Source organism: Urocitellus parryii, chromosome 4, assembly GCF_045843805.1.
Source record: "Urocitellus parryii isolate mUroPar1 chromosome 4, mUroPar1.hap1, whole genome shotgun sequence".
Lineage (NCBI taxonomy): Eukaryota > Metazoa > Chordata > Mammalia > Rodentia > Sciuridae > Urocitellus > Urocitellus parryii.
Genome location: NC_135534.1, coordinates 5,980,379 through 5,998,993, shown reverse-complemented (window position 1 = coordinate 5,998,993; position 18,615 = coordinate 5,980,379). Strand labels below are relative to the sequence as shown.

The window sequence follows — 18,615 nt, the reverse complement described above, 5'->3', positions numbered from 1 at the left end:
CCCTGTCCCTGTGTCTGCGACCCTCCTACAGTCCCGGTCCATTTGCCACTGGCCTATGTCAGGACTCGGTTTCTCTCTGAAGATCCCCCGCTGTCCCAAGGACTGTCCCGCTGGTGGGTCCCAGCAGCCCCCTTGCATGCCCCAGGCCTGGGACGCTAGGCAGGGGACGGGGCGGGGCCCTGGCGGTGGGTCCCGGGCCACCCCCCGCCCTGCTCTGAGCATGCCCCCGGCGCGCTATTTAAGGCGGCGCAGTCTCAGCCTCCAGCAGTGCCACCGCCGCCGCCTCCACTGCACCCGCTAATCCGCTGCGCCCAGCTGCCTCCGCCCGCAGGTACCCCGGCTCCAGCCCGCTCGGGGGAGCCAGGGAGGGGGGCTGCGGGCAGGGGCGGGACGGGGACCCTCAACACTAACCCGCACACCTCAAGGGGACTCCAGGTGTCCCCTGCGGAGGGGCTGGGCCAGAACCCCCAGCGCAGCCGGGCAACCCGGGATGAGGAGCTCAGGGTGTAGGACCCTGGGGTCCCTGCGGCAGATATCTCTCCTCTCCTTGGGGCAGGGGTGGGGCAGCCTTGGCCATCTCCTAGCAGGGACAGGATGGAGGGTATTCAGCTCCAAACGCTTTAGGGGTTGGAAGATGGTGGCCGGCGAGCTGGCTACCCTGACCCCTTGCTTTGTCTCTCTGTCCTTCTGGCTCAGCCCTCAGTCTCCCAGCCTCTCCACCTGTGAGATGGTGAGTCTCCTGTGACCCCTTCCTGCAAAGGCCCAAGTCCCTGGATAGGGGGAGGGTCCAGAGGGCAGCAACTGGCACCCAAAGGCCTAATGCTGCCGGCAGCCCATGTGGACAGCTCAGACCTGTAACCAGCTCCACCCCCTTGGTTGACCTCCAGCTTAGAGAGCCTGGCCCTCATCTGCCCCCACAGCCGGGCACCCTCAACCCCTTGACATTGATTAATTCCACCCCACGTGCTGAGCACCACTTGTACTCCCAGCACCACTATAGTTTTGGGGACACAGTAGTGAGCCCACAGTCTGGGGCATCAGATGCTCTTTTCTGGGGAAAAGGGGCCCAGAGTTTGGCCCTGACCTTCTGGGACTCAAGCCAAACCTCTGCTATCCCAGCCACAGATACTGTTTTGCAACCATGAAATGATCCCCCACTCCCAGCCTCATTAGCACCTCAGGGATGGGGCAGGGCAAGCACCAGGCACCCACCAGGCCCAGAAAGACCTCACACCTTGCCAGGGTGGCCTCGTCTACCCCCTGGAGTACAGGCCCAGCTGCCAGGCCTATCCAGGCCAGGAAAAATGCAAGGAATTAGTATCCCTACCTATGTCACATGGAGCCTCCCAGCAGCCCCATGTGGGAGTCAGCCAGCTTTAGAGAGGGGTAGGGGTTGGATTTCTTCCAAAGAAAGCAGCGTAGGGCTCCAGACACCTGAGAAGAGGAAACCAGCCTTGCCCTTCCTGGGCCTCACCCAGGTCCAGGGCACACTAGGTCCTCAAGGCCTATTTGGGGATGACAACGAGATTCACCCACATAGTTAGGTGGCAGCAAACTCCATGCTGGCAGATTGGGTCAGTGAGGCCCAAAGCAAAATGACAGTTCCAGAGTGATTGGTGGGCTCATTGTCACGGGTTCTCTAGCCAGGAAACATTCAGAACCATGACTGTGCCAGGCGCTGTTTGGGTGCTGGACGTGCCTCGATGAACAAAACACAGAAATGCTGCCCTGGTGAACCACACGAGGGCAGACCTGGTGCAGAGTGGGGGTGGCGGTCCACCCAGCAGGACATTGCATCCTTCTCTCCCACCCTGGGACGCCCCAGCCAACAGTTTCTAAAGCACTCCTCCCACATGATCCCCTGGGCAAGCCTTCACCCTCAACCCAGCTCTTTCCTCTCCAGGCCCCTTGAACGTGACCCAGGCTGGGGGGGAAGGCAGGCTTACACTGTTGGGGGACTTCACTCCCTTGCCCACCCTGCCCAAGACCTACTACTTCTACCCACCAGCTCTCCCTGGATCCACTGCATCCCCAGTGGGACTGTCCCCTGGATTCCAAGGACCTGGACAGAGAGGTGGGCCCATGGGGCGGGGGCTCTGGTGTACCGCCCACAGACTGCTTCCCTGGCTCCTGGCACCAGGATGTGGGCTTGGACTGCAAGGGCTCTCCCGAGGGGGCCGAGGCCCGGGCCTGGACCGTCTACTACTACAGCCTCCTGCAGAGCTGTCTGCAGCAAGCTGGCCTTCCGGAGACTCAGGACCGCAGCCATGTGCCCCGCACAGGTGCCAGAGGGCTCCATGGGGGCATCCCTGGGGGCAGGGAGGGGCCCTCAGCCTAGAACTTCTATCTTCCCCCAAACTCTGGTGCCCTCTGAAGGTAGGGAGCTAAAACAAGGTGGTTGGGGGCAGGCAGGCATTGTTTCCAAAGGTATTGGTACCAGTGAGGTCAGAAGTCAGGGCTCTCCACTGTTCCCCCTGCCCCTGGAGATCCAGGCCTGGGATTTACTAACCAGGCAAACCACAACTCCTCCCCTGCTTTATCTGTTTTATAAATCAGGTGGCCACAAGTGATTCTGTGTGGACAGAGTTCACTATGAGGATGAAGTTCACCAATAAAATATATGAAAATCACAGAACTGGTCCCATTGTATAGACTGAGAAATTGAGGCTCAGAAAAAGGTTAGCTCTTCCTTCCAAGGCCACACAGAAAGTCAAAGCTTAGGAGAGACTTACTCAGTCTATATGCCTTCTGGCCCAGCTGCAGAAAGGGGAGCCAGCCTTATAGGGCAGGATAGGCAGGTAGTTCCCCTTCCTACCCAGCCTCCTCTGTCCCCTGTACTCTTTCCCTAAGGACCTGGAGGCCCAAGGGTGAGGAGGGGGGTGGGGAAGGTACACAGAAAGACAGCACCGAGACTCCTGGTGAGCTTGGCAATGTTCTCTTCCCCAGGCTGCCCTGGGGCAGAGGTGACCTTGTGCCTTCTGGGATCCCCCAGCACCTTTCTGTCTGTGCTGCTGGAGGGTGGGGTGCAGAGCCCGGGTGAGTGTGTACCCAAGTTCCCCACCCCCTCCAACAGAAAGGGCAGCCCCGCCCTGGCCCAGCCACATCCCAAAATACCCTCCAACCCTGGCAACTGCCCACATTCCATGGGACCGGCTGCCATACTCTGATTAGGGGTGGGTTCTGGGAGAAACTGCCCCTCACAACACAGGGGCTCTGGCTGGAGGTGGAGGGCATTGGGGCATTAAGCCACCCCTGGCCAGCCACCCGCCTCCCTCTGCCTACAGGAAACATGCTCCTTTGCCTGTCCCCTGCTTGGCTGACGAAGGTAGCAGCACCAGGGCAGCCGGGTGAGGCGGCCCTGCTGGTCTCCAAGGCTGTGAGCTTCTACCCAGGGGGCCTGACATTCCTGGATGACTTTGTCCCCCCTCGGCGTGCCACCTACTTCCTGGCAGGCCTCGGACTAGGGCCTGGCCATAGCCGGGAGGCAGCAGAGCTGGCCCGAAACCTGACTTGCCCCACAGGAGCCTCGGCAGAGCTGGCCCGGCTGCTGGAGGACCGGCTGCTGATGAGGCGGTTGCTGTCCCAGCAGGGTGGTGTGGCTGTGCCAGCTACCCTGGCTTTCACCTACAAGCCTCCAGCGCTGTTGCGGGGAGGGGATGCCAGCCCAGGACTACGGCTGGTGGAGCTGAGTGGCAAAGAGGGCCAGGAAACACTGGTGAAAGAGGAAGTAGAGGCCTTTCTGCACTCCGAGGCCCTGGGCGATGCCCTGCAGGTAACAAGCTCCTGATGTCTGCAGGTGCCAGCAGGAGGAGACCCATGAGTCCTGATGGGAAGCTGTGCCCAGGTTTTAACACTATCATTGTTCCATCCCTCTGGGGCAGTGCCCTGACCTCTTAGCTCAGTCATTGGCACCAGTGGCATAAACATCTCACCTATGCAGATATATGGGTGGTGGTGAGAAAACCCCTTTCCCCTCCCTGTGGTAGGTGGCTGTGAAGCTCAGTGGCTGGCGCTGGCAGGGGCGGCAGGTTCTGTATCTGCATCCACGGGCAGAGCGTGACACAGTGGTGGACACAGTGCTGATGTTGCTGGAGAAGCTGGAAGAAGAGGAAAGTGTCCTGGTTGAGGCCATGTGCCCATCTGTCCAGCTGCCCTTCCCAGGTGAGAGCCACCTGTGCCAGCCAGGGGCGGGAGCCTGGTGGTTTTGTGTTGGACTTAGACCTCTCCATCTTCCCCCAGGCGGTCCCTCTCCCAGCCCTGAGCTGGCTGTGCGAATTTGTACTGTAGTGTGCCGTACTCAGGGTGACAGGCCCCTGCTGAGCAAGGTGAGAACATTAAGGCCTGGGACATGACCCAGCCCCACTGATCTGATGAGGCCCCTAGCAATCTCTGGGCAAAAAGGACAAAAATCTTTGAGGGAATTTTGGTTATCTCTGGGGAAACCTCTGGGTCTGCTGACACTTTTTCCTTCCCCTTCCAATCCTCCTGAACCTCTCCTACTTTGGGAGCTTCTGTCCCAGTACTCAGCTGGTTACTAGGGCTCAAGTGGCTGATTCCTTTCCCAGAGAACTCTTGCCCACAGAGTAGGGCTTCTGATAGCCTTCCAGTGACTTGAGGCTTAGACTAGCAGGGCCTCCAGGCTGGAGATGTCAGGAAGGCTTGGGGAACTTCCTAGGTACCCAGCTCTGAGCCAATCTGAAAGGGAGAGATTCAGTACTGCCAGCAGGGAGCCAGGGATGAGGCTTCCCAGGGACATGCTAGGGCTGGGACACACCCGGGGGGTGCTGCAAGACTAGAAGCAACCATGCTTGGAATTTTCTGGGAGCAGAAACCCCACCTGGGTCTGAAAGCCTGAGTCCCTGAAGAGTTCTGGGAACCAGATGGCAGTGGCTGGGGAGGGTGGTTTGAGTAGTTTGAGTCACGCTGGAGGATGCGCTCTTCTTGAAACTCCAGTGAGGGTGTCTGGATATTCACCCAAGAGGTGTGTGTGCATGGGGCAAGGGAGAGGGGCCAGTCCCCCTGAGCGGAACCTTGCCTAGGTGGTGTGCGGCGTGGGTCGTGGGGACCGTCCTCTGCGGCACCAGAACTCCCTGCCAAGTACGCTGGAGGTGGCGCTGGCCCAATTAGGACTGGGCGAGCCAGCGCAGGTGGCGGTCGTGCGGCAGCGCGTCAAGGCTGCAGCTGAAGCTGCGCTGGCTGCCGTGCTAGCGCTGGAGGCCGGCCTGAGCGCCGAGCAGCGCGGCGGGCGCCGGGCCCGCACTGACTTTCTTGGTGAGTGCGGGCGGCCGGGGCTGGGAGCCTGGGGGCGAGGACCGAAGGCCGACCTCGCTGAATCCGCGCCCCCCTGTCCGGCCCAGGAGTGGACTTCGCACTGACAGTGGTCGGCCGCGAGCTGACTCCAGTGGCCCTGGAGCTGAACGGCGGCCTGTGCCTAGAGGCCTGCGGCGCGCTGGAGGGGCTGTGGGCCGCGCCCCGCCTGGGGCCCGCGGTCGAGGAGGCGGCGGCGGCGCCACTCGTGGAGACCATGCTGCGGCGCTCGGCGCGCTGCCTCATGGAGGGGAAGCAGCTGCTGGTGGTTGGCGCCGGCGGAGTCAGCAAGAAGTTCGTGTGGGAGGCGGCGCGCGACTACGGGCTCCAGGTGGGTGGGGTCCTGGGCGGGGCCGGGCTTCGAGCAGCGGCCGGAGTGGTGGAACCGGTCTAGGGGCGGGCCTTGGGCGAGGGGGCGGAGCTGGTTAATAAGGCGGGGCCAGAAGGGGCGGGGCCTGCTCTAGACATCCTTGTTAGCGGTTAGGGCACTAAACTGCTCTCTCCCGCCAGGAATGAGAAGCCCTTAGGGAGAACACAAAGCCCTCCACAGAGAGGAGGCCGGAGTGGATGGGCTGAAGTGGGAAGGGGACAGGGACGGCATTTAGGGTTGGTGCCAGAGCCCACGTTTTGAATGCCAGGTTTGGGCGTCTGGTTCTGTCCTGGGGAAAGGGCAGGCTCTTTAGAATTCCTCCCCGCCGAGGGTGCTGGGGAGCAGCTTGCAGATCCCAAATCAAGTTTACAGCCGTGGCCTCACATTACCGAATCTGGAGCGAGCTAGACATTCTTATCCCCACTGAACAGATGAGAAAGCTGAGGCTTTCTCAAGCCTCCTCCACCACAGCAGCCTCCTCTCCCCTCACCTACAGTGAAACACCCCCTGGGGAACCCCTTTCCAGCCTTCCCGTCTTTTTGCTTCCTACCTTAAATAGTGCTTTAACCAACGGGAATGCCACCCTACTCCTGATGCCAAGTGTCCCTGTGCAGACAGGACCTCATCAGTGGCTGCCTCTGCCCTGGCTGTCGGCTGCTTTGTGTCTGTATTTCCCCAAAGCCATAAACTTTAGGGACACACGACTCCTCCCAGGGTACCTTCCAGTGGGCAAACCACCTGCTCCCTGCTCCAACCCTGGTGGCTTCTCTCCAAGCCTTGGTTGAGGCTTTTCTGAACTCTGCCATACCCTGTGCTCTTACCCTCCACCCCGATTCTCCCCTTCCCCCTGCAGGGCTCTGCTTCCTCCTCTTCCTTCTGGCTGACCTTATTCTTCAGCTTCCAGCTTAGCACTCTCTCTTTTACGACACTTTCTACCCCTTCCAGGGTAGGTGTCCCACACATTCTTTCAATGAGTCATCAACAAACATTTATTAAGCAGCTAGTATTTATGAGCCCATATCCCCTTTGGGCTGGGACCACAGGACATCCCAGGCTCCATCCTGTCTCCTCAGCACCCAGCTCCTACTGACTTGGGTGTGCTGCCCTCCTGTGGTTTTTGCAGCTGCACCTGGTGGAATCAGACCCCAACCACTTTGCATCCCAGCTGGTGCAGACCTTCATTCACTTTGATGTGACAGAGCACCGCAGGGATGAGGAGAATGCGAGGCTGCTGGCAGAGCTGGTACGGGCACGTGGCCTGAAGTTGGATGGCTGCTTCTCCTACTGGGATGACTGTCTGGTGCTCACAGCCCTGCTCTGCCAGGAGTTGGGGCTGCCCTGCAGCTCCCCAGCTGCCATGTGCCTGGCCAAACAGAAGAGCCGCACCCAACTGCACCTGTTGCGCCATCATGGCCCGCCCTGGCCTGCACCCTCCATCCATGCTGTGGCCTGCTGTCCATTAGAGAGTGAGGCAGATGTGGAGAGGGCTGTCCACCAGGTTCCCCTGCCAGGGGTAATGAAGCTGGAGTTTGGGGCAGGTGCAGTGGGTGTGCGGCTGGTAGAAGATGCACCACAGTGCCATGAGCACTTTTCCCGAATCTCCCGTGACTTGCAGGGTGAGGCTGACCACCCAGGCATTGGGCTGGGCTGGGGCAATGCCATGCTGCTAATGGAGTTTGTTGAGGGCACTGAGCATGATGTGGACCTGGTGGTGTTTGGTGGGCGGCTGCTGGCCGCCTTTGTCTCTGACAATGGCCCCACAAGGCTGCCTGGCTTCACAGAGACCGCAGCCTGCATGCCTACAGGGCTGGCACCAGAGCAGGAAGCACAGATGGTGCAGGCAGCCTTCCGCTGCTGCCTGGGCTGTGGGCTGCTTGATGGGGTCTTTAATGTGGAGCTTAAGCTGACTGGGGCAGGGCCTCGGCTCATCGAGATCAACCCCCGCATGGGTGGTTTCTACCTGCGTGACTGGATCCTGGAGCTCTATGGTGTGGATCTGCTGCTGGCTGCTGCTATGGTGGCCTGTGGCCTTCGGCCTGCCCTTCCTGCCCATCCACGTGCCCGTGGCTACCTTGTGGGCGTCATGTGCCTGGTGTCCCAGCACCTGCAGGCATTGAGTTCCACTGCTAGCCGAGAGACTTTGCAGGCCCTGCATGACCAGGGCCTGCTGCGCCTCAATCTGCTGGAGGAGGCCCTGGTGCCTGGTGAGTATGAGGAGCCCTACTGCAGTGTGGCCTGTGCTGGGCCCAGCCCCGCTGAGGCCCGCCTCCGCCTGCTGGGTCTCTGCCAGGGACTGGGCATTGATGGGCCAAACTACCCAGTTGCCCACTTCCTGTCTCACTTCAAATAGCATTGGGGCTAGGGGGAAGGAATGAAATGCAGGGGGCAGGGGCAATGATGCCCTCCTCTCCCTGGTGATTGCCCTGCCTCTCTCCCTGTTGCCCCGCCCAACCCCCAGTGTGGTCCACTCCCCTTGCCTCAGGTCTGTCACAGAATGGCAGAGCCATTGAGTCTTCTAGGCTCAAAGACCATAAAATAAGCATCTGGAGGGCAGGGGTGGGGCCTCTTGCCCTCATGAAGGCCTCAGTTCAGCCCATGTCTGCTCCAAGACACTAGCCCTGGAGAAATAAAAGCACATGTATGCACACACACACACACACACACACACACACACACACACACATGCTGCTACCAACTATCCTAGATTGGAGTGAGCCCTGACCCAGGCTCTCCTCTCCACCCCTCCAGATGATTCTCTATCTAGGAGGAGAGAACCTGGCTGGATCCCTGGCCATGGACAAATGCCAGGACAATTTGTGATTAAAGCCCCTGTTTTTCTCTTTTCCAAATTACATGAGTTATGGAGCCTGTTGAAAACTTCTGGCAGTGCCCCTGTCTCAACTGACCTGAGCAACAGAAGCAGGTAGCCAGGCTACCTCCTCTCACACTTCCAGGTAGACACTATTCCCATTCTACAGATGAGAAAATGGGCCCAGAGAGGAAAAACGACTATCACCAAGGTCATAACAGTGCATATTAATACAGTGCAATGGCCAGGTTTCTGTATTTACCAATTCTATGTGCCCATCAGCTTCCAGGCCTCCCACCTCTCTGCCCTCATTCATAAGCAGCTCTGAGACTCCTGAATACCCTGTACTTTCCCATGCACCATACACCTTCTCCACCAAGTGCTTTGGCCTCTGGCACACTTAACTAGCCCGGGCAGAGGGTGTCTACACTACTCCCTTCCTCATTCAAGGAAACTGCTTTAAGGCTCCTGCCTCTGTCCTGCACAGAAGCTGTGGACAACTCTGCAAGCATTCTTTCCCCAAATAAATGTTTATGGACTACTGGCGTGTTTGGAGTCTGGAATAGGTTATCTCAACTGGACAACTCCCCCAGGCTTGGCAAGCAGAGGAAGGGGAGGGAGAAGTGGGTGGGGAATTCTGTAGCATCTTGAGCTAAGGAAAATCCATCCTACTGGCCAGGCCTCTAGGCTGATCTTTGGCAGAGGCCTGCCCTACACCTACATCAGGGCCCAATCTAAGGATTTCCTTTGGTGGGATTACAACCAGAGGCCGCATCCAACCAAATAAACCTCGGCCAGCCGGGAGACCCCCAAGTTGTGCAACTGGAAGCCATGATTCCCAATAGTCAGATCTCACACCCAGGTCTGGTCTGGTCCAAATTCACCCTCTACAGAGCCCATCCAAAATGAATCCATGCCCATTTTAATGTGTTAATTCATTCCTTTCAACCAAGTGCTATTAAGTTCCCTTTCTGTATCAGGCAGCCAAATTACTAAATGTGTTTAAATTAGTAAAAGTTCATATTGAAGAGCTCTGAATTCTTTAGGGCAGGAGTCTGGAAACGGAGCCCAGCATTGGATAGCACAACCAGTAAATGTATGACTTGTAGGACCTCGATGCGGAGGTTGATTAAGAAGGTCCTACAGTTACTCAGGAGCGACAAGAGAAGGACGCGATTTGCCTCTCACTTGGCAGCCAGCTTGGCAGAGCACAGTTCCAGCAGATTTGAAGTTGCACTTACAGTCCTACACCTGAGTGCACTTTTGACTCTACCCAACCAAACTCAAACTCTCCCCACCAAACTCAAACTCTCCCCAGAGCCCAAATGGGCGCCTCCAGGCCTCTTCTGCCTGGTGCAGACCGCGGGGAAACAGTGCTGGGAACACAGAGTCCTGCTGACAGGCGGGGCTGGTGCGGCACTCGCGGACTACAACTCCCGAGAGGCCTTGAGGCAGACGCCATCTTTCCTCCCCGTCAGGCTGAGCGGCCTGCGCGAGAGAGGGCGGGGTTGCTTTTCGTCATCCCTGCGCGCGGTGGCGGTGACGGTCGCTGAGTGATAACGTACATGCTCGGGACTCGGGCTGTCAGTCAGAGCCGCCAGATCCCCGTGGAGGGGCCCGCCGGGCCGGCGCGGCCATGGCGGCCGTGTTCGATCTAGACTTGGAGACCGAGGAAGGCAGCGAGGGCGAGGGCGAGCCAGAGTTCAGTCCTGCGGTGAGTGTTTCGCCTGGTCACGACTGGGTTGGAGCCGAGCTTGTCACCCGGCCGAGACCTGAGCCGTGGCTGTCGCCGCCCAGAGTGGGCTGAGACCCCTTCAAACGCCGGTCCTCCTCACGCTCGGACCCACGCCCTCCCAGACCTCGCTCCCGGCTCCCGGCCTTTCGTCCTCTGCTCCCCAGCACTTGCCCGGCCCCTGCCCTCTCCCATCCCTGGCGCCCTCCTTCTCTGGGCCAAGCAGCCCAGCTTGGGGTGGCAGGAGGTATCCCGGCACCTCCCTTGGTCTTACCTCTCAGTTTCTCACAGGACGTGTGTCCCCTTACCGAATCGAGGGCTGCCGGCCTGGAGTGAGTGAGGGTCTCTTGGGGATGGGGAATGGAGTAGGGAAGGGGACCTGGGGAGCACTGGGCCTTGCTCCCCTTAACTTCTTGTGTTCGTAGGCCCGTGGGACACTATGAGGAGGTGGAGCTGACCGAGACCAGTGTGAACCCGGGCCCTGAGCGCATTGGGCCGCACTGCTTTGAACTGCTGCGGGTGCTGGGCAAGGGGGGCTATGGCAAGGTACAGTGCCCTCCCTGCGGCCTCAGCCCCATCTTGTCAGCACAGGCTTCTCGGCATAGATTAGACTTGCAAATCTGATGGGATTCCATAAAGGAGAATAGGGCAAGCCCTCCAGAATCAGATGAGATCTTTACTGCCCCACCCTTGGGTGACTTGAGGCCTCTTGGTCCCACTTCCAGAGCTTGAGGGTGGGGCTTCTTGAAGATAGGGTGTGGAGAGGGAAGTTGATCCTGTCTCCCCTGCCCTACAGGTGTTCCAGGTACGAAAAGTGCAAGGCACCAACTTGGGCAAAATATATGCCATGAAAGTCCTGAGGAAGGTGAGTCATTCACTCAGCCAGCAAATATTGAGTGACTGCCGTCCCAGGGTACTCTGCCAGGTTTTGGGAAGACAGCAGTTCTGAACACCATGGAGGAGTTGGGCCCTGTGTTTGGCATTTGCTAGTTTATTATTATTGTGATGTGTATTGTTTTGTGGTGATTCCCAAAAGGGGGCAGTTTGCTGCCCAGGGGGTATTTGACAATTTTAGGCAGAATTTTTATTGTCAAGACTGGAGAGGAGAGTGCTGTGAGCATCCAGTGGCATGCTGCTTGCTTGCATAGATTGCTGCTGGACACAGGGCACAGGACAAAAATCCCACAACAAAGAATTGTCTGGTCCAAGGTATCAGTAGCATTGAGGTTGAGAAACTCTTTACTGAGGATAAACCAGTCCCTGAAAAGGATGACTATTGACAGCAGAATCATGGAGAGAGTCAATGGAATGACAGAAGATGGTAGAGGATAATGACTGGACACCAAGAATACTTAATGTTACAGCCTAGCGACCTTCAAGAAATTCCAGTTGTCTTTGTCCTAGCCAGATCCTGTATAGAGGGTTGGGGAAAGCTCTAGAAAAGACTCACTGTGATCAGGTTTGACCATTGGTACCCCAGTTTCATGTAATGATTATAGGGCAGGGGACGATGATATCACTGTGGGTCCGCAGTCAGACCTAGAGTCCATACACTTTTAGGACCCAGTTGTATTTAAATATTTATTGAAAACAAAATAAATGGGCTGGGGTTGTGGCTCAGTGGTAGAGTACTTCCCTAGCATGTGTGAGGTACTGGATTTGCTTCTCAGCACCACATATAAATAAATAAATAATAAAGGTCCATTAAAAACTAAAGCAAAATATTTTAAAAAGAAAGAAAACAAAGAATACTATCTCCCATTTGCACAAAGGCACTAGCTCCTCTTTTGCACAGCCTAGCATTTGCAGTTGTGTTCTGTTGGGCCATTCTTCTGGAAAATAATAAAACAGAACATGGGACAAAAGGAAGAGCTTTGCTTGAGGGATGGAAGGAGTGCTGGGTGCCCCACCTTCTAACCAATCTCTGCATCTTAGGCCAAAATTGTGCGCAATGCCAAGGATACCGCACACACACAGGCTGAACGGAACATTCTAGAGTCAGTGAAGCACCCCTTTATTGTGGAACTGGCCTATGCCTTCCAGACGGGTGGCAAGCTCTACCTCATCCTGGAGTGCCTCAGTGGTAGGTGTGCAGGCTCAGCCAGGCCCTGGTGGGGTGGGGACCAGCACAGAAGCACTGGGGTTTCAGGGAGTCCTGAGTGGTGTGGTTGTGGAGGACATCTAGGGGACCCCCACACCCATCACCCATACATCTGTCCACTTGTCCACATATCCCTTCATTCATTCAGCAAACGTCTGTCTAGGGCCTGGTGTGTCCCTCAGCTGTTTGTATAGAAATCCAGGGGGTAGTTTTACCCACTTCTGCCATCCCTTCTGTCCTGTCCTCTCCCCTGTGTGCCCTACATCCAGTTAGGGTCCCATCTAGCTGCATCCTCTTTGGTGTGCCCCATCCCCTCTTCTCTCTCAGGTTCAGGTGGGGATCGCAGTTGTTTCTTAACTGAGCTTGAGGCCCTGGCTCACCTGCTTTTTGGTGTTTCCTCTGCTAACTGCCAGAGTCATCTTTCTGGAGTGTGATTGCTTCTAACCCTTCCCCTCAGAATCCCATGAGTCTCTAGCTTCCCAGACAAAGCCTGGCCTCCTTGTCCACTCCCCCTCACTGCACAGCAGTCCTGTATCAGCTGAGCTCCGTGGGCCTCTGCTTGCACGTCCTGCACTGTTCCTCCATCTTAGCACCCTGAGCAGCCCAGCCACACTGCACGTTCTGTCTCTGGTGTTGGGATTATCTTAATCTTCCCTGTCTGCACTGTGAGGTTCTTTGGCAAAGCTCTTGGACCTGTTGCCTCAGCCTGGCATTCTAGAGCAGTGTGCACGTGTCTGTCTCCCCACTAGACTGAGCGTCCTGAGGGCAATGGCTGGGTCTCCTCATCTCTGCCCCCAGCACAGGGCCAGGCACCGAATAGGCGTCGGTAGATGTTTGCTGAATTGATTTGAGTCCCCACGGCAGCTCTGGGAGGCAGGTAGGGCAGGATTTGCAAGCCCCACTTCTCCCAAGAAGAACCCAAGACTCAGAGGGAGCATTGGGGCTGGGTTCTGGAGCAGGACTGCTGATGTGATTGTGTCACAGGTGGTGAGCTCTTCACACATCTGGAGCGAGAGGGCATCTTCTTGGAGGACACTGCCTGGTGGGTGTGAAACCTGCCCCTCCCCCAGAGATCCTAGCCCTTTCCCCATACCACTCTCACTCTATCCTGTCCTTGCAGCTTCTACCTGGCTGAGATCACACTGGCCCTGGGCCATCTCCATTCCCAAGGCATCATCTATCGGGACCTTAAGCCTGAGAACATCATGCTCAACAGCCAGGGTGTGTACTTGTGCATGCACACACTTGCAGCTGCATACACGGGGTCTGCAGGGCAGGCTGAGAGGCTGCTGATGGGGCAGGTCTGACTACCCCTCACAACATTCTTCCACAGGCCACATCAAACTGACGGATTTCGGACTCTGCAAGGAGTCCATTCACGAGGGTGCCGTCACTCACACCTTCTGTGGCACCATTGAGTACATGTAAGTGGTGCCTGACTGGCCTAGGGGTCAGGAGGACAGCCAGAGAGGGCCTGGCCTGACTGACAGTTCCACCTGGCCCCCAGGGCCCCTGAGATCCTGGTGCGCAGTGGCCACAACCGGGTGGTGGACTGGTGGAGCCTGGGGGCCCTGATGTACGACATGCTCACTGGATCGGCAAGTCCAGCCTCCTCGGGAGGAGGGTGGGGGGCAGGGTTCCCCTCTGGGGCTGGGGAAGGTCCTGGGGAGGCCCACAGGCGCCCCTCACCTTCTGCCTCCCCCAGCCACCCTTCACTGCAGAGAACCGGAAGAAAACCATGGATAAAATAATCAAGGGGAAGCTGGTGCTGCCTCCCTACCTCACCCCAGATGCCAGGGACCTTATCAAAAAGGTGGGCTCCCTCCTGCCCAGGGTCAGGCCCCCTCATCTCTTCTCTCAGGCCCTGTTAGCCTTTGTATACATGTCCTGGGCTATGGGGGAGCCTGTGTAGTCCCTCTGGGAGGGAAAGGAGTGCTCACTTGGGCCAGGCCTCAGCTCGGACAGACTGCTGCCCCAGTAAGCAGTAAGCCCCGGCTCAGCCCTCATCAGACAAGGGTGCCCTATGAGCTGGTTGCTCTTTCCCCCAGAAAGGCTGGTGGCTGGGGTGCAGAGGGGGAGGGCTCAGCTCCATCAGGTTTTAACATCAGATCCTCACAGTCTGCCCGGGTGATGCCAGCAGCGTGGGAGGCCTTGCAAAGACTTGGTGCAGAAGGTACCGTGGGACCCAATCCTGAAAGTCGTGAGGGGCTCAATAGGTGCAGCCACACTCCAGAAGCACCCCCTGCCCTGCCTCACCTTCCCTCACCACAAGTGGGCCCCCAAGAGCTAGGTGCACACACAGCAGCGCCTCCCCAGGCCCTCCCTCACCTGCTGCCCTGGTCCCACAGTTTCTGAAGCGGAATCCCAGCCAACGGATTGGGGGTGGCCCAGGGGATGCTGCTGATGTGCAGGTGAGTCTGGGGCCAGACGAGACACAGGGAGTTACTGAGGGGGCCAGGCAGGGTGAGCTGCTGGCCCATCTCGGTGCGTTCTACCCCAGAGGCACCCCTTCTTCCGGCACATCAATTGGGATGACCTCTTGGCTCGCCGTGTGGACCCTCCTATCAGGCCAAGTCTGGTGAGTGCAGGTCATGTTGGCCCTGTGACAGGCAGAGGATGCCCCTTGGACTCCCCCCTGACCCTCCCCAGTGGATCTGTCCACAGCAGTCAGAGGAGGACGTGAGCCAGTTTGACACACGCTTCACACGGCAGACACCGGTGGACAGTCCTGATGACACAACGCTGAGTGAAAGCGCCAACCAGGCCTTCCTGGTGAGTGCTGGGGGTCTGGAGGTCGTGGGGACCCGGACAGGGATTGTGGCTGAGGGGTAATGATGCCGCGCGCTGCCGGCCTCGCCTCTCCCCAGGGTTTCACCTACGTGGCACCCTCAGTCCTGGACAGCATCAAAGAGGGCTTCTCCTTCCAGCCCAAGCTGCGCTCCCCCAGGCGCCTCAACAGCAGCCCCCGAACCCCCATCAGGTACCAAGGCAGCGGGAAGTGTGTGGCTGGGACAGGGAGCCCCGGCAGACAAGAGGCTAGCTAGTTTGGGGCTGCTTGGCCAAGGCTCTTAGCCGGGCCAGCCTCAGTTTCTGCCTCCCACGGGACCTCAGTCCCTGCACACTGGTGGCAGGGGCTGCCTGGATGGCAGTTGGTGGAGCACAGCCTGTGTGCCCAGGCGGTGGAGAACCTGCCCTCCCTGACCCGGTGCAGCACCCCTGGCAGGGCCTGGGAGGCTCTGACTGTGCCTTGGTCTCCATTGTAGCCCCCTCAAGTTCTCCCCCTTTGAGGGGTTCCGGCCCACCCCTGGCCCACCAGAGCCCATGGAGCCACCTCTACCTCCACTGCTGCCGCCGCCGCCGCCACCACCGATCTCGAGCACTGCTCCCCTCCCCATCCGTCCCCCCTCAGGGACCAAGAAGTCTAAGAGGGGCCGAGGGCGCCCCGGGCGGTAGGAAGGGGGTGGGGCACTGGCAGCACTGAGGCCTTCCCTGCAGCTGGACTGGCTGTGTCTGCGGGGAGCAGGTGCCTCTGTCAGGGGTGGGTGAGCCCCAGAATCATGTGTCTCGAAGCCTCAAGCTACCACTGCTGGCAGGAGGGCCCCACTGGCCACCTGGGGGCTACCACGTTCAGTTGTGCCCTTGCAAATTAAAGGACTGAATCATGGCACTGATTTTTGTGGTGTTGGGGATCAAAACCAGGGCCTTGTGCATGCGAGGCTTCTGCTGGACTCTCAGGGTGGGTGGGTTTGTGCCAGGAGCCCCTGCTTAGAGAGAGAAGGGGACACTATAGGACCACAGAACCACAGGGTGAAGAGGTTTTATTTCAAACAATGCCCATGGGGTGGGTGGCCTTTGGAGGGGGTGGGGCTGCACAGGCCTGGGAATTGGTGGGGATGATGGTCCAAGGTGCTCCATGAGGTGGGGGGAGTGACAGCAAGTCCAGGGCAGGCTGTGTTCCACTGTGGCACTTGGGAAGCAGAGAGGCTGTAGCAGGGACCGGACTCTGAGGCTCGCCTCTATAGAGCTGTAACATGGAGGCCCTGTCCCCCTGATGCCCCGGCGCTGTCGTCCCAGGCTGCACTGCCTGAGAAGGCGTGTAGGTCACTCAGCAGGGCCTCTGCACTGCCCCCTGAGCCCACTGGCCCCTGGGAGCCAAGACCCAGGCCCCCTTCCACATCGCTGTCCTGTGCTTCCTCAGCCTGCTCCTGGTGGGGTCCTGTTCTGCACCGCTGCCCCTCTTCCTGGGGTCCAGCCTTCTCTGGGCCACCATCCGTGATGTCCTCATCTTCTGCATCCTGCTCCTCCTCCTGCTGCTCTGGGTCATCTAGTGGCCCCAGCTCAGTGCGGGCCTGCAGCCAGCGGCCTGGGGGGCTGGCCCAGAGGAGGCGGCGGGTGCGACCCCACAGCACAGCGCCTAGGCGGGCTGGGTGGTAGTAGCCCCCCGAGTCGCGACTGAGGCGGCGCCAGGCCAGGGCCAGGGCAGTGACTAGCAGCAGTAGCAGCAGCAGCAGCAGCACTACGGTGACAGAGCTGGAGCCCTCGCTGTCCTTCGCATCGCCCGAACCCAGGGCCCCTGGCAAGGCCAGCAGTGTGCCAAGACCAAGGGCACAGAGCAGAGCCTGCAGGAGACAGGTGGGGGGCTCATCACCAGGGGTGGCACCAGGCAGGGTGGCCAAATCTGCTTTCTGTTCCTCCAAGAAGGTCCACAGTTGCCTCTCAGGCAAAATGGGGACAGTCAAGCAGAAAAGCCCAAGTCCTTATTTGGTCATGGCCCTGGCCACTGTCATGCGCCCCTGCCCCTAGGCACCACTGGTCTTACTCCCAACCACCCTGGCCTGCTCTTGCCTGGGCCTCCACACTGCCTCTTCCCTCTGCCCAGAATGCTCCACTCCAAAAAGCCACATGGCTGCCTGTGCACCTGGCTTAGGCCTCGTTGAGAGGACTCCTGGTCTAACCTGGATTACAACCAGCTGGTCATTAGTACATCACTCCCTGGCACACTTTTTCTTTTTTCTTTTTTTTTTTTTTTGTGGTGTTGGGGATCAAAACCAGGGCCTTGTGCGTGCGAGGCAAGCACTCTACCAACTGAGCCATATCCCCAGCCCCCCACCAGCACTCTTGATGCCCCCAAACCACTATTTCTCCCATCACATCTTATACAGGAAGTACTTCTACTCATCTTTTTCTGTTGGCCTACCTCCCCCAGCAGAGTAAGCTTTAGGGAGATGGCATTTTGATGACCAACCACCTATAAACAACACCTGGCCCATAGTAGGTGCTCAATAAATCTTGACTGAGTCTGGCAAAACTCTGCTTGGGGGTAGGGGGCCTGCGAGGCTGCTGTCAGGGCTGGACCAACCCAGAGGTAACCACCTCCCCTCTGTTTACTGGGTCCCAGGATGGAGGTCCTTGAGGCCCCTCTTCCTCCCAACCACAGGGGTGCCCCAGCTGTAAGGTTTCCGCTCAGCAATGTGGCCTGTCCCTGAGGCTCTCAGGCGTGCAGGGCTAGGGCTGGGGGGTGGCGGGTGCACTGACAGAGGAAGCCTGCGGTTGGAACAAAGCAGGTGGGGAGTGATGGCAGGGGGAGGGGAGTGTACAAGTCTTTAGCGCCCTAGGCTCCAGGGATAGGCGCAGGGCCCAGCTCAGCTTGGGAGGACCAGTGGAGCTCTATCCCAGGGATCTTGAAGGGGAGGGGCCTGGAGTGAGGTAACAGCACCTGCATCGAACCCTAGGAAGCCCTGCTCAGAGGTGAGGGGCCCAGCTTCTGCCTGTGCTGGTTCCGAGTCATGCCTCTATCCCTGGGTCCCAATGATGGTGGGTCCTTCTTAGCTCTTGGGGCCCCAAGTTCTAGCCCCAGTCTCCTATGCTCCTGCCCCAAGAACCCAGTGGCAGTGCTCACCATTGGTCCACTGGCCTCACGCTGGGTGCCCACCTCCGGCTCTGGCTAGGTTGAATGAGAAATGAGCCCCAGAGCTCTAGTGCAGCTGGGGGTTACCCGACACTTCCGCTTCCTGTCCACAGTACCCACCCACTCTTGCCTGCTACAGGACCCTGGTGGGGCCCTCCACCTCTCAGGACCACCCTGCCCAACACCAGATCCTCACTGGCTTTTCTGGGTGAAGCTGGGACTAGGGGGCTGTGACCAGGCCTCCCAGAGGATGCACCAGGCACCAGCTCAAAGCAGGATGCGGCTGCGGATGAGTCCGTTCTGGCTCAGCGTCTCTGCCTGACAATCCGGGAGCAATGACATTGGCTGCTCACAACCCTCGACTTTCTCAGATCTCTGACTTCTCTGC

The 18,615-nt window shown here is 58.5% G+C and overlaps 3 protein-coding genes across 3 annotated transcripts; 2 read left to right on the top strand and 1 right to left on the bottom strand.

Annotated features, from left to right (window-relative positions):
• Positions 1-272: 272 nt before the first annotated feature.
• Positions 273-9,019, top strand: Carns1 (carnosine synthase 1). Its single transcript, XM_026396609.2, has 10 exons — positions 273-331; positions 697-730; positions 2,009-2,282; positions 2,947-3,036; positions 3,285-3,772; positions 3,987-4,161; positions 4,240-4,325; positions 5,040-5,271; positions 5,358-5,638; positions 6,801-9,019. Exons 2-10 carry the CDS (start codon positions 728-730, stop codon positions 8,025-8,027), a joined length of 2,856 nt encoding a protein of 951 aa, XP_026252394.2. The 5' UTR covers positions 273-331; positions 697-727; the 3' UTR covers positions 8,028-9,019.
• Positions 9,020-10,021: 1,002 nt separating this feature from the next.
• Positions 10,022-15,977, top strand: Rps6kb2 (ribosomal protein S6 kinase B2). The gene is made up of 15 exons (XM_026396608.2): positions 10,022-10,200; positions 10,510-10,550; positions 10,644-10,764; positions 11,015-11,083; positions 12,154-12,301; positions 13,304-13,361; positions 13,440-13,540; positions 13,653-13,743; positions 13,827-13,917; positions 14,025-14,132; positions 14,668-14,730; positions 14,820-14,897; positions 14,984-15,091; positions 15,187-15,299; positions 15,583-15,977. Exons 1-15 carry the CDS (start codon positions 10,123-10,125, stop codon positions 15,770-15,772), a joined length of 1,458 nt encoding a protein of 485 aa, XP_026252393.2. The 5' UTR covers positions 10,022-10,122; the 3' UTR covers positions 15,773-15,977.
• Positions 15,978-16,160: 183 nt separating this feature from the next.
• Ptprcap (protein tyrosine phosphatase receptor type C associated protein) lies at positions 16,161-18,316 on the bottom strand. The gene is made up of 2 exons (XM_026396614.2): positions 18,219-18,316; positions 16,161-16,938 (listed from the first exon to the last, which is right to left on the bottom strand). The coding sequence occupies exons 1-2, from the start codon at positions 18,219-18,221 to the stop codon at positions 16,336-16,338; spliced, it is 606 nt and encodes a 201-aa protein (XP_026252399.2). The 5' UTR covers positions 18,222-18,316; the 3' UTR covers positions 16,161-16,335.
• Between the last annotated feature and the right edge of the window lie 299 nt (positions 18,317-18,615).

What these genes read in the sequence shown, in the direction of transcription:
- Carns1 (XM_026396609.2), top strand. An exon ending in GGGTGGGGTGCAGAGCCCGG is followed by an intron (nt 3,037 to 3,284) that starts GTGAGTGTGTAC and finishes CTCTGCCTACAG; the next exon opens with GAAACATGCTCCTTTGCCTG. An exon ending in CGCGCGACTACGGGCTCCAG is followed by an intron (nt 5,639 to 6,800) that starts GTGGGTGGGGTC and finishes TGGTTTTTGCAG; the next exon opens with CTGCACCTGGTGGAATCAGA.
- Rps6kb2 (XM_026396608.2), top strand. Translation starts at nt 10,123, where the DNA reads ATGGCGGCCGTGTTCGATCTAGACTTGGAGACCGAGGAAGGCAGCGAG. An exon ending in TGTGGCACCATTGAGTACAT is followed by an intron (nt 13,744 to 13,826) that starts GTAAGTGGTGCC and finishes CCTGGCCCCCAG; the next exon opens with GGCCCCTGAGATCCTGGTGC. An exon ending in ACGACATGCTCACTGGATCG is followed by an intron (nt 13,918 to 14,024) that starts GCAAGTCCAGCC and finishes TGCCTCCCCCAG; the next exon opens with CCACCCTTCACTGCAGAGAA.